General features: G+C 34.8%; 1 protein-coding gene across 7 annotated transcripts in view; it reads left to right on the top strand.

Annotated features, from left to right (window-relative positions):
• RhoGAP100F (Rho GTPase activating protein at 100F) overlaps positions 1-14,263 on the top strand; it is a 39,696-nt gene extending 25,433 nt beyond the window's left edge. For 2 of the 7 annotated variants that reach the window (XM_088195114.1, XM_088195117.1), the window contains exons 4-22: positions 30-128; positions 201-778; positions 839-1,036; positions 1,095-1,225; positions 1,282-1,474; positions 1,536-1,646; positions 1,709-1,836; positions 1,944-2,086; positions 2,159-2,312; positions 4,018-4,164; positions 4,230-4,510; positions 4,574-4,772; positions 4,839-5,075; positions 5,143-5,367; positions 5,512-5,808; positions 7,202-7,279; positions 8,728-8,834; positions 9,323-9,406; positions 11,942-14,263. In XM_088195114.1, the coding sequence (XP_088051240.1) occupies positions 30-128; positions 201-778; positions 839-1,036; positions 1,095-1,225; positions 1,282-1,474; positions 1,536-1,646; positions 1,709-1,836; positions 1,944-2,086; positions 2,159-2,312; positions 4,018-4,164; positions 4,230-4,510; positions 4,574-4,772; positions 4,839-5,075; positions 5,143-5,367; positions 5,512-5,808; positions 7,202-7,279; positions 8,728-8,834; positions 9,323-9,406; positions 11,942-13,237 (4,686 nt within the window). In that variant the 3' untranslated portion in view covers positions 13,238-14,263. Of the gene's footprint in view, positions 1-29; positions 129-200; positions 779-838; positions 1,037-1,094; positions 1,226-1,281; positions 1,475-1,535; positions 1,647-1,708; positions 1,837-1,943; positions 2,087-2,158; positions 2,313-4,017; positions 4,165-4,229; positions 4,511-4,573; positions 4,773-4,838; positions 5,076-5,142; positions 5,368-5,511; positions 5,809-7,197; positions 7,280-8,727; positions 8,835-9,322; positions 9,407-11,941 lie in introns of all 7 variants that reach the window. The other 5 variants (XM_088195116.1, XM_088195115.1, XM_088195120.1 and 2 more) reach the window with 5 other exon arrangements.

Here is a 14,263-nt window from a genome sequence, read left to right as displayed (position 1 = left end):
ATATTAAAATAATCTTTAAACAATTTAAGGCTGTGGAAAGGCGTGGTGAGATGATAGTTCGCATCTTAGAGCCAAGACAAGTCGGAAGGTCTGCAAATGAAGCTGCCAAACGATTTTTCATGCTCCAGGTATTCATATAAAAAGTTCTATATTGATCAAGTTGTATATGTATATGCATATATATTCTACATTTATTTCAGGATGCCAAGCACACAGTTCAGCTCGTGGAGATAGTGAAAAGGCCCGGGCAGACGCTCGGGCTATACATTAGGGAAGGAAATGGAATGGACCGCAGCGATGGAGTCTTCATCTCCAGAATAGCCTTGGAGTCAGCCGTCTATAATAGCGGCTGCCTCAAGGTCGGGGATGAGATCTTAGCTGTGAATCTCGTGGATGTGACGCACATGTCTTTGGACGATGTCGTCATCATCATGTCCATTCCTAGACGCTTGGTCTTAGCGATAAGACAGCGTAAAGGTAACAAAGGCTCCGGATCACCAAGTTTGCCTCCTCGAACGGAACATAAGCCACCGCCGGTCGTCGTGATCAAGAGAGAGTTGAGAGACGAAGATATGATGGATGAAATGGATCACGGACATCCAAACAGTAGAGACACTGGAAGCTTGAGGCAGAGGCACACGGGTGACGGTAGAGAAATGACTGAATCGCGTTCAAGATTGGGGCTAGGTCTGACGAGCTACTCCCCCGATCAATCCTCGGGTCTAGATCTGTATTATAATAGTAGACCGCCGTCTGAGACTCCGTCGAATCATTGGAGGTTTGTTACTCAATCGGAGCATACAACATGAATGAGTTTTTAACATTTTCAATATTTCAGCTATCAACCCCCGCCTCCCGTGATCACAGAACAACCAAAATCAGCTAGTGTACAACATTTCCAAGGATACGATCGTGGCTATCCTAAAACGTTAGAAAGTCTTGCGGAAAAGGTGCATTCATTTTACACTGGACCAGTGATGCCACCCCAAGGAAGCCGAAGATTATCAACTGGCGGTCAACCCATATCATCATCTAGGTAAGATTTTATTGATTCTATTGATTCTTGATTTATATTATACGAGCTGACGTTTCAGGTTTTCTCAAAATCAACGCATAATGCCAAGATCAGGATCAGATCAACACTTACCAAGGGTTGAATATTCTGATTATACGTCAATATCTCCAGCTGGAAGACATACTCTTTTAAGATCTAGTTTAAAATCAGGTTAGTGTTGATTTATTATCATATGTACATAGATAATAATTGAAATTGAATTCTAGGTTCCACGTTATCACGATATAATCAAAGATATGCAACAACTGGGCCGGACTCTAGAGGTATCAGTAATAAATACATACCTTCATCTGCCATATCGGCTCAAAATACATTAAATAGAAGGAACAGAAGCTTAGATTATTCTTCGGATACGGAAGCGACATGTGGTTCCAGATCCAACTATTACTATTACAATAGGTATGTGCATTGTTGATACAGTGCTTCTATTATGTATATACTTATGAACAAATTATTTTAGGAATCAACCTGCATCGGCGATAAATTCAATATCACGCACAAATACTATAACTGGTACTGATTTGGCCAATAAGTTTAATTCTCTTCCAAGAGATTCAAGAGCTTCCACTAAGTGAGTCGAATTTTGACTTGCACAGTATTTATATATTTTTTGATAAATGTTTTTATTTACAGCAGTAGGATTACAATGGGAAAACGATTTGGGACGTTAGATAGGTCCGGAATACCGTCTTTATTACTCGATGATGCAGACGGAAACTTATCAGCGCCTGAAATGCCTCATCTTAGTGGTAGAGGAAGAGGTATGTTATCTATCATACAATATATGAGTGTCAGCTTCAAATAAAAAAATTGATTTAATTTAGACCTATATTAAATCATGTACGATCATCATTTGTGCTTACTTCAGATGAATATCGGTCGTGGTTGTCCCGCACTCCTTCTACAAGTGCCATATACGAGCAAATACGAGCGAGCAGAGATGTACTCAACCAGCACAGAGCAGCGAGATTCACATACAGTGCAGAAAATATTCACGACGCTCTTAAAAACGTCAATATACAACACATATTATATTATGATATAATAAAACAGAGCTTAATTATATTTGTTTGATATTCACAGGCCGAAAATGCAGCACAGTTTAGTTCGTCGTATGGTATTTACGGAGGTGGAAGATCTGCGTTGACGGGAACATTAGATAGAAACTTTACAAGTAGAACTACAACACATCCTACGATACCCGCAAGATCACTTTCCACTCAACATATATCATCAGGTATTATAAAACTATAATGATATTTTAGCTGCTTGTTTTTATAATGCTCTAAGTCAGGTGTCTTTGTAATTCATTTTATGATAGAAAATATATGAACTTTCGAATATTGCATAAGATAGACAAGTCTATCACATATCCCATATGAACCCAAGTTTTTCACAGGTAAAAATTAGCAATATTAAGCTAAATAAATTAATAAAATTTTATAAAATAATTTATATCCTGTCTGCGAGATCAGAATTAGTGATTATTCTATATTTATAATCCAGATCAATAAACACAGATTATGTTTTCTTATATTTTCCTAATCTCACTGATGAATATCGTGATCAATAATTAAATTAAGTTGTGTATAGTGACAAATATTGTTTACAAGCTGTAATAATAGTTAATTAATACTAAAATATATGTCACTGATTTACAGACTTTGATTTCAGTCTGGTGTCCCATTCCTTACTTAGTAGTTGTTAATTGTATTTACCCCGTTATATCACATTGAGCTAACGCCTGTAATGTTGCAACAAAAGATTTATAGTAAATAAATAAATATTCGACAAGATAATTGTAGTATTGTCAGTAAACGATCACCTGAAAAATATGTTATAAATTATTTATACTTGTACATACGCATTATCAATATTAAAATTAAATGGTAAATTAATAATTGTTAAATCTTTTAAGCAATGTTTCGTTTTTATCTAGTGTTTATCTTTAATTATCTAAAATTTATATTTTAACCACAAAGGAGCTTTGTTTAAATATTTGTCTCTTTATCGTTTTTTTAATTTTTAAAATCATTATAATTGCATATAAAAAAAATTTAAAACTTTTTAATAGAATAACCAGAAAATTTTGGTGCTATGTGGGATATTTTTATTCAAATTTGCGGTATAACTAAGAAATCAAGTTAATTGCTTATGAATTAAAATCTCACGATAGATTTAATTAGTTTTATTACGTGCCTCTAAAACTATAATATTTTAGTTTAACTTATAGCATTAACTGTATCTGTAATTAAGCTCGAAAGTTTTTATTGGAAGTTAATATCTTTCATTCGTACTAATGATATTATTAAACATATTTTACAAAACTATCAATAAATATTATTTTTTTAGATATACCAAAATTCAAATCACAGATATCTATAACATATCTGCTTTCATCAACAGTTATTAAGAAAGCTTGATTGGTATCAGAGTAAATACTAAAAATAAATTGACTTTATACAAATCGATCATCCGACCCGTTTGGAGTTTTATCCTCATAAATTAGAGAAAACTTATTATAAATCCAACAATACATATTTTTTAACTTGACATGCTTAAACCCTATGCATTACAACTTAATTAAATATAAATTATTATGTATTCTATAATTTACAATTAATATATGTTATTCGAAAAATTCGAGTGTACTGCCGGGGCCCGAACCCGTGGCCTCTGCGTTACCAGTCTAGACCTAACGGAATAAACTATTCCGAGCTTATCTTATTACGAATGGTGACAAATGCTCCTTGGGACTTTTTACTATCTTACTAATACTGATCTTTTACTACCACTAAAATAATAATAAATATTTAAATTAAATAAAAGTTCAACTATGATTTTTTATAAAGGAATGTATTATGTATATAAAATAGATGTTTATTAAATATATGACATTTATAATGAATAAATATGATTGATATGTGTTTATTTTATAATAGGAATGATGGGATCTCCGTCAGCTAGAAGAATGAGACAATTATTGGAATTAGGCACTAGAAGTGGAATTGGACTTTCAGGACCAAGTCCAGTGCCTACTCCATCTTCAACATTACCTAGAAATCGACATGTCGATATAAACACTTCTGGTTAGTATCTAAGTTTTATTTCATGAATGCTTTGACTGTTTTTAATTTGATTGTACTTTTGATAGATTTTGTGAAGTACAAGTTTGATAAGCCCACCATGACTATGTCATCATCTGTCTCCGGACTGCCCGGTTTGGCGGTCGGAGGTGGTGGTCCCGGCGGTGTATCTGGAATGCTGTGGTTACATCTCTTAGCCGGTAGAGGATTGCGTGCTTCAGGTTCAGGTCCAGTAACTCCCACGGGTCCTGGTGCGCCGCCTCCGCCTCCACCACACGCCACCCCTCAACCCGCCAGAGACCTCTATTGTGTGCTAGAATGTGATAGAGTACATAAAGCGCGCACTGTGGTGAGTCTCTTAAAAACAATCGACGTATTCCAACGCATAATTTAACATATCGGTACATTATAGGTCCGTACTGGTGATTTACAATTCGACTGGGACGAGTCGTTCGAATTAGACTTAGTGAACAACCGACAATTGGATCTGCTAGTTTATTCATGGGATCCGCAACATAGGCATAAACTTTGTTATAGGGGAGCAATTAATTTAGTTCAACTACTCAATCAAAGTCCTTTGCATCAGTTAGCTCTTAAAATCGAACCTAGGGGTGAGTGTTTAAATTGTTTGATGATCAATTATAAGAGGATGTTAATTTTGAATGTTTTTTTTATAGGTACGCTTTTCTTAAGATTGCGGTATACAGACTCATTGACGTTGTATCGTAGACGAGGTTTATCCGGAACGATACCGAGAAGTGGTGGTTTGAATCCGCCTCTCTTCGGTGCTGATCTTGAGACTGTTGTCGCTCGCGAGTCGGCAAGAAGCGCGTCGCAGCCTAATCAACCACCTGTACCGGTTATTATTAGACGATGTGTGGAAGAGATTGAACGAAGAGGATTAGATATCATAGGTAAATTATAAGCATATTTTCAAATTAATCTATGGCAGATTTTTATTTATGTATTTTTTTATTGTAGGTTTATATCGCTTATGTGGTTCAGCCACTAAGAAGAGAATCTTGCGAGAAGCGTTTGAGAGGAACAGTAGATCTGTGGAATTGACGCCCGATAACGTTCCCGACATAAATGTCATCACAGGAGTTCTTAAAGACTATTTGAGAGAATTGCCACAACCACTGTTCACTAAATGCCTATATCAAATGACCGTCGATGCTTTAGGTAATGGGCCTTCCGTTGGGTCTGGTACGTTTTGAAACCGGGCCTGTGTATCGTTGAGATGGTTCAGATAAGATTCATTAAAATATAAACTGAACCATCTTAGACGAAACGCCCCTTCCCTTATGCCATTTTAAGGGCTTATCACTCAGTATCTGGTATACTTTTTAGGAGTGTGTCTACCAGACGATCCAGAAGGCAACGCAAAACTGATGTTCAGCATATTAGATTGCCTTCCAAGAACTAACCGAGCAACTTTGATATTCCTCCTCGATCATTTGGCGATGGTGGTGTCTGTGTCGGATCGTAATAAAATGTCTCCGCAGAACTTGGCAACGGCCCTAGCGCCACCGTTGATGCTGCATGCAACCACCGACTCCCACGTGGTGAACAACGAGCTGGAGTACGCCCAGCCGATCGGGGTGCTTAAGTATCTGCTGCAAATATGGCCGACGCCCAAGCACTCAGGTAATGTTATTCTTGATTTGTACAGTTTTTTATTTGAGCCGATTTGAAGTAGTACTACCGATACTATAACGATTGTTTTCACCGAAGCCACTAGGTTAAGCAAAATTGATAAATGTCACTAATAAATGATAATATACACCCACACGATGTCCAAAGCGTAAGTGCCAAATATAAAATACGTAGAGTAATACTTATTTTTATAATATTAGAAAAGTTTTTTAAAAGCCATTTTGCAATATTCTACGATAATGGATAATAAAGCGTATTTTTTCGTATTACAATGCCGATCATGAGCGACATTATTAATTTTTAAATATTATAAAAGGAGATATATTATTTACATTTGACGTTTCATCTTTGATTTGCGATTATGTGTTAAGATCCGAAACAGCAATTATATTTTATAAAATCAGTCTAAACAGCAGTTTTTTATCTTGAAAATATATTTGCTATTTCGGAAGAGCGCTCATTTACACGTTACATTTACATACCGATTTATTTGATGCTGCAATCAGATTTTCAAATTTCCACATTGCCATTTTAATAAAGCTGATCAATAACTGTGAAATATAATCATGCGTATTGAAAAGAGAGGTGAAACGTAATTTTAAAATACAATTAGTTTTCATGAGATTCACAAAAATTTAATTTTGCAGAAATGATTCGTTCCATTCTCAACTTTCGCAGCATTTCACGAAGACGTTGAAAATGTGTTTGACTTACTTTCGCCCCTGATTGAAAGCAATTGTTAAAATGACAGTAAAGATTTGCTATTTGTGCTGAGCAGTAGTCAATGTTGTATAACAATTATTTTTATATTTATACAGATGTATACACATATTATATTTAGGAATTATTGTAATATCATATTGAAATATTTGCCGTATTTATCTTATAATTGATTTTATCGTTTATATTTTTTTATGATACTGGTGCATATACAGTGAATGTTTTTAAACAAAACCATAAAAAAACTGAGCAACACAATTTTTTAATAAGAGAGTTTAAAAGCTATATTAATATTTTAGGTTTGTCACAGTTAGATTGATGTCTCAATATTTTATTTAGGCAATGTATTAAAAATATAAAAATATTTTATTTAAGATTATGGAAGTTCATGTTGCATTTTATTATAATTATTAACAGTATATTTATTTTGCATTGTGGAACTACTTGACAAAAACATCTAAACTACTATATTTCTATCAGCACCACTTTTTATTTTTTGCAATTTTTTTAATTTTTATTTTCTGCCTGTTTATTTATTTTAAAGTTCTTTATTATTAAACTATATATTAAACAGTATGTTTATTTGGACAAAGTCTAGCTTTTGAATGGTAAACTGGGTGAATGGAGTCGAGCATGTGGTTAATGCGTGTATGTTTGTAGACAGTTCGGCGCGGCGAGCCAGCGCCAGGGCTGCATGGAAACAGAGCCAGTGCGTCTCCAGTGGGACACTCCATGGTGCCAGGTAATAACGCCAAGACACGATAAGAGGACAAAGACTTATTGTGTGTGTCCTTGATTAATCAAACACCCCACCTTGGACGGAAGCGGGGCCATGTCCAGCCAACACGTCCTGCATGAGAATGCAAATAAACCAGAACCTCTCTCTCTATCTCTCTCTCTAACTATCCTTGATTGTCGAAAACGATTTTATTAATAGTTTATTATTGTTAACGATATGTGCTAGCTGTTTTTTTGATCTGAATGAACTTAGAAATGGATTGTGTTCGAGTATAAAAGTCGACAAGCACTAGTTTTTGCACTGGACAAATACAAGTTAGTATTTCTTCGTATTGAAAAATAGAATGCTGGTAAGTGATGTGATTTTTAAATATTTTTCAAATGAACCGATCACTATCACTAATCAGCATCGTAGGATAACATAGCTGTAGAAAAAATAATATATACTGCAAAATTTGTATATATTTATATGTGATATATAGATCAATGTATCTGCATCTGCTTTTTTACGCTCAAGCTTTAGTTTAATGTATAATAATAGACTTTTCATATTATATTTTGTTATAACGATAGTGATAAAACTGCAATATGTATTTTTCAGTTAATTTATATTATAGATTTATTAGACGTGATACTGAGATGATCTGAGATGTTAATGTGTTTATATAATACATCTTTCTATAATGTGTTTGTGTAAATGTGTGTGTGCGAGTAACGTCTTCCACTTTTATATTTTTTTCATATTTAATTTCGATTATTTTATCATTATTATTATTATTATTATTATTATGATATAATACACATACATACATATTATTTTAATATATAATTTATTTATAAAAATAGGTCATTTGAAATGTTGACATGATGCTAGTGTACAATTTGACTACGAAAATAATATTTCACGTCAAGTCGAAGTTTAATAGACAATAATTGAAAAGATATATTATAGTCGAGGTCAATGTTAACGAGCATGTGTTTCATCAATTATATGAGGAAAATGTAAATAATATTTTGACAGCTTTATCCAAAATTTTATTGCTGAATGGCTTGAAAATTAACAATCAGCACACACACACCCACACACACAAAGTAAGGGCATGTTGAGCAGCAGCATATAGTTTTCTAAAATAATAATAGTAATACAAAATCGATACAATAGATTGATGATGTTCGATTTCGTTTCCGTATCACTGGGATTCTTTAAAAAAATCTTTCCAAAATTTAATCCATGCTTTACTATTGAAATTTGGCTTAATCATGATGATGTTTTTTATTTTATTTTGAGCTGAAAAACTTACTATATGGATTGTGAGCATGGACTTTGCTCGTTTTGCTGTCTACATCGTTTTCGATCACATGTCTAAAATATGAATTTAATCTAATGAATCTAATCTACATGCGTCTGAGAAATTTAACTGTATTTTTTTAAACTTGTATATGGTCCCTTAGGCCAGTATCAGCCCTCAGCCAGTCAATATCGGCAAGCAGCAGCAGCATCAGCAGCATCGCAAGCTCAATCGGTTCGGCCCTCTCTCGCCCCATCACAGGTAGGGCATGTAAGTAACCGATTTGTACTACCATTATAAAAAAAAGAAATACATACAGATACATACGTGACGAAAACAGGGTTTGTTTCGAGCATTGAAATCCAGTGATTCGGCACGGCGCCGATGAATGACATCATTCAATGAGCTAGAGCTATAAAGAAGCTTTCTTAATTAATATAATTAATGCACTCTAGAGCTGAACGCAAAAACGAAACGCTTAAATAGCCGCTTGGGATACCTTTTATAAGAATTTTCAGTTTTTGTAGATTTATTATGTTATTTAATATGTACGTTTACATGTAAATGAACGCACTTAAAGTTAAAACTAATTTAAATATGTAAATATCTGCGGTTAAATTTGACTTTGAAAGTATACCTGAGTTGAAAAAAATTAACCCGATTTCGTTGAAAATTAATATACAATGTGATACAACACAATTGTGATTATTTGCTTATGCTTTTTTTAAATTAAAATTGGCTTTTTTTTGCTTTTTCAGGCTCAATTATCAGCCAAGGCAGGCCAATTTCGTCCTCAATCGCCGCGAACTGGGCCTCTGCCCGCTCCACCTCGCTCCCGACAGGTAATTTTAACAGTAGACTAGATAACTGATTATATTATCAGGTAACCAAGCAAGTTTATGCAGTTTAATACATAAAAAATCAAACGAGGATCTTTTAAAAAAAAGTTTATTTCATTAAAATACGCTGCGTGCACATATGCTAGGCCTGACCTCCTACCTGTGCTGTCGCGAGTGACAGTCACAGTAAGATAAGCCGGCGCAAGCAATAGCTTATGCAAACATGATAGCCCCCTCTCGATTTAAAAATCGTGATTTTTTTATAAGAAGCAGTAATTTGTTGCTTCAGTAAATGGCGTTACTTCTTAATATATCGATAAATCGCATAGTACATAAATGTACCGAAATATATTTTTTCAAATTCGTAAATAAGATATTTATTGTATATTAAAACAAAGTAACGGTCATTTTCCATTACATGACATTTTATAGTATGGTTTATATAGATTTACTTGAAACCGAATCTTTGCTAAAGACTAATATAGTCATTCTTAAGTCATTGATCCTAGCATTCTTAATGTTTTATTGACCGATGAATATTCAGGAAAGTCGGAAAAAAATTTTCGCTTATCATAATAATTTCCAGAGTCGGTCATAAAACGTGCATAGTCAATTAGAAATCCATGTCTCTTTTCTAACTGCCTGCTCTGAATGCAACTGTTAATCTGTTGCATTATTTTCATCTAATACTTGTTTCCGAAATTACGACAATAATTTACCAATTAAAAAAAATCGTATAAATTTAACTTTTAACAAAAAAAAATTTTGAGGAATCCCTTTTAAGAATTATTTTTATAAGGCATATGCAACAGAATATTTATAATAAATACATTTAAAAAAATATGGCAAACGTTGTCCTCTGTTTTTGAGATTACCGCTACGGAGCTTTGCTTCAATCTCATATTTCTTAAAATTATAAAATTTCCATAGAGCGCCAAAAGCGTGATAGTAGCTTAGATACTGTGAAAGATGATATATGATTTACTACACTAATACACAAACCTTATCATGGACGTGTCTTCAAATATCTTGCAATAATAAAATTTGCTTTTAATCAAATAGCTCTATCTTATTTAACGCCCTAGGAAAAAATTAAGTTGCCTCTTCCCCTCAAATAATACATTAAAATATAACAATCAAATACTACTTAACCATCAAATATCTTTCGCGATTAATAAACATTTTAATTCAAATTAACTACAAAATGGTTGTTTTTCGTATTATAGTAATTCAATAAATTTACAAATTTCAAACCTAAAAATATCAAAACAACTGTAGGGTAACCACAGAACAAAGAATACAGCGATTATTAACAAAAGTGTGCATAGTAGAGCAATGAGGTCCAGAAAGTAAAATATATGGTTACTATGACACTATGACACACTTACTATGACACTATAAGAGTAGCTCTACTAATAAGGGTACAACAAAGATATGTTTTAACCCTTTAGCATTAAAAATATACGAAAAAATTTCAGTGAAATCCTTTTTTATTGAATGTAAAATTATTGTTTTTATATATTTAAAAAAGTAATTAATAATAAATATGAATTTAAAAACAACTCATTTTTGTGTTGACAATTGACATTTTGTCAAAAATAATTTATAAGTATGTGTGTTATAGCATTTATAAGCTTAAATATATAAAGGTTATTTTTGAATAAGATATTCTAGTTCTACAGAATAATTTTGAGTGGAGCTGCTAAAATTGCCAAGCAATTTTAGCAGCTTTGATTTTTTCATGCCACACTGTGACCGCCTGTATAGCTTGTCCTGAGGGTATGTATCTTCAAACGCCAATATCAATTGATACAAACAAAGGCCAATGATAGTATATTATACGTACCCACTAAAAACTCAACTGCTCCTGGTATCCGCTTTAACGCATTTATTCAGGGGCAGCTTGACTTCATTCATTACGCATGACGCAAATTCCATACAGCGACGTATCCGTGACATTTTTCCCTAAACTATCGTTACGCTTTTCACCCACGCTGGACAACTAAATTTCGTGTGTCAGCACTTGCTTCTCTACAGTGGTGACACTCGGAGATCACATATCCTTTTGAGATTGCGCATGGTCAGCTACCAGACATTGTCTTTCAACCGCTCATTGTAAATCGCATAGATGGGATGCTAGACACTGATAGAGTGGCATCTTCCGATACGTCAATACCGACCTGTCGTTTTTACATAGAATGTCATAAAACAACTAGGAGTCGATGGCTCACTGCATTCAGGATATAAAGCGTTTTGAATTTCTGAGTATGCATAATAGTATAATAAATAGAATGCAGGACAATGCCAGAGTGACATCTTCCGACACCATGCAGTACGCTGAGGCTGTTTCTAAAGCAGTTGTATAGATTTCAGCCGTAGTTGTTTATTATCTGTTGAGAAGCATACATTACTCAGATCGTCGTTATTAATAAATGAGTAATCCATTAATGCCACGAATGATTGACAAAAACCGCACGAACTTGTTTGGTTACCTAATACTTTGTAATGTCAAGCGAATCTAATTATTGTTTATTTTAGGTGATAGTATCTTCTCCCGGTTCACCAAGTAGTAGTTCCGACAGCCAATCCGGGAATGAAATGTTGAAGCATGGTAGCTCTATATCTTCAATCGCGCGACAACCATCGTCAAGAACTTCCCCGGGACCTTCGGCTATTCGTCCCACTTATCAAACTGTCCCTCCAGCGCAAACAGGTCGGAACTCGCCGTTGAATCAATCGACGGCCGGCAGGCACTCTCCAGCTTTTAGCAACACCACCGGACGACACTCACCCGCCTTACACCAAGTCGTATCGGGGCGACACTCACCGGCGGTTCAATCTTCGCCGGGACGACACTCTCCAGCTGCTCTCCACCAGCCCAATACCGGTAGACATTCTCCGGCCTTGCACCAATCCAGCGGGAGACACTCGCCAGCTAGAGCCACTAGCTCTCTAGCTGGCGGTATGATGAGCAACACCACAGGAAGAACGACTCCGTCATATCATCAAACACCCGCTCAATCCAACACATACTACACAGGCAGTCAATCTAATCAACCTTACACAAACGGACAAGGCAAAAGCCCCAGAGACTCGCCAAATATGACCAGTCACGTAGTGGCGCGCACTGCTTCGCCGGGTATTCCAGGTACGAATGCAGGAATCGCCGTGACAATGAACGCTTCACCGTTCCTCACCGACTTGACGGCATCATCTTTGACAAACATGGAGAACACGTTGATATCAAACTTGCAAAGCACCATCAACAACATAAGCACCACAACCGATTCGATGTTCAACCATACAAATCTGAACACAACTAACATGAAATCTAACGATACATACAACACTAAGAACATCACTTACGGACAAAAGATGCCTGCGGTGAGCTCCGTAGCTGTCAGTTCGGCAGTACCGTCGTACGCGACATACGCCTCATCCGATTTGTTCAACACGTCCAATATTGGACTGCCTAAGCAGGCTACCTCGACATACAGCTCTCACGGATCAGACTTATTCAACACGACTCAAAGCTCAAAAGTCGGGAATACAATACCCAGTTACAACATCTTGAATTACAGCTCGACTAATCCATTCTTGCAAAATTATCCGACGGACATGATCGAAGAGGAGACGACCACTAACGGCACTTCGGCGTTTTCGTCCAACTTATTCGACACACTAGTGACAGGCGGTAATAATCTCCTGAACGACAGGCGAGATCTGCACGCCATGGAAGAATTGACGCCCACGAGCAGCGCAGGAACTGAAGATTCACGCTCGAGGGAGACTCAAGAGAGGGACGTCGAAGGCGACGCGGAACAGAGTGATTGAATGTTAAGATTTTTCAAAAAGCAACTTGGAGTTTGCAACATTTTCTCTAAATGCTATAATATAATCGATTCCGTTTAAACATTGTTAATCTTCGCTTCTTTTCTGAAATTTGAACTTCTTCTAATATGGAATGTGAAAGCAATAATCCACTAATGAATTATAAAAAAAGGAAACGAGGATCGAAATTTCAGACTATATCCATATAGGGTACGAAAAGTTACTACATAAGATTATAGTTATTATACAATAATTAAAGAAAAGCTTACTCTTAAGCTATTGTAAAACCTTGTTTGAAATATAAATTTAAATATTAATTAGCGTCAATTTACCCTTATAGGGTCCAAAATGAACGAAATCATTTTTTTTCAATCTTCAATTTTCGCCTATACGTTTCATCATAAACGACAGTTTGCGAATCAAACTTCGCAATTTTCTAACAATATATTATATACGATCATGACCATGCTTCTCTATACACTTATTTTATATGAATAAACGATATACATAATATACTCGATTTGTACGCAATTATATGTACACCAATTGTACATTCGCCAGTAATCAATGTAAATATAAATAATATAGTTAACGTACGATTAAATTATTAACACTCTGTGCATATATAAATACATCTATACATATAATTACTATTAAATGTTAATAATTTGTATAACTATTAAAGTTTGTACATTTTTATAGTTCTTTTTCGACGTAACGTAACGGATTTTTTGCTAAACTGATATATAGTTTAAAAACAGTAGCGAGCCATTGAAATTGTTATTGAATTAATGTGTATATCTCTTGAACGTTATTACATGTTGTAATTTGGCAATGTGCATTTTGCATGACACAATAATTAGATAAAATACACGATTTAGTCGTAAGCGTAGTATATAAATTTCTCTGTCACTGCCATCCTACATATATACAAGTACACGTTGTATGTATGTATTAGTTAATTTGGTATAATGTAATTGAATATCAACACAAGTTTATATATTATCTGCTGTTGAAGAGTAACAAGAA

This window comes from Plectrocnemia conspersa, unplaced genomic scaffold (assembly GCF_051122295.1).
Source record: "Plectrocnemia conspersa isolate PC_06_02 unplaced genomic scaffold, ASM5112229v1 ptg000010l, whole genome shotgun sequence".
NCBI classification, from domain to species: domain Eukaryota; kingdom Metazoa; phylum Arthropoda; class Insecta; order Trichoptera; family Polycentropodidae; genus Plectrocnemia; species Plectrocnemia conspersa.
This window is presented reverse-complemented; position numbering and strand designations above follow the sequence as displayed.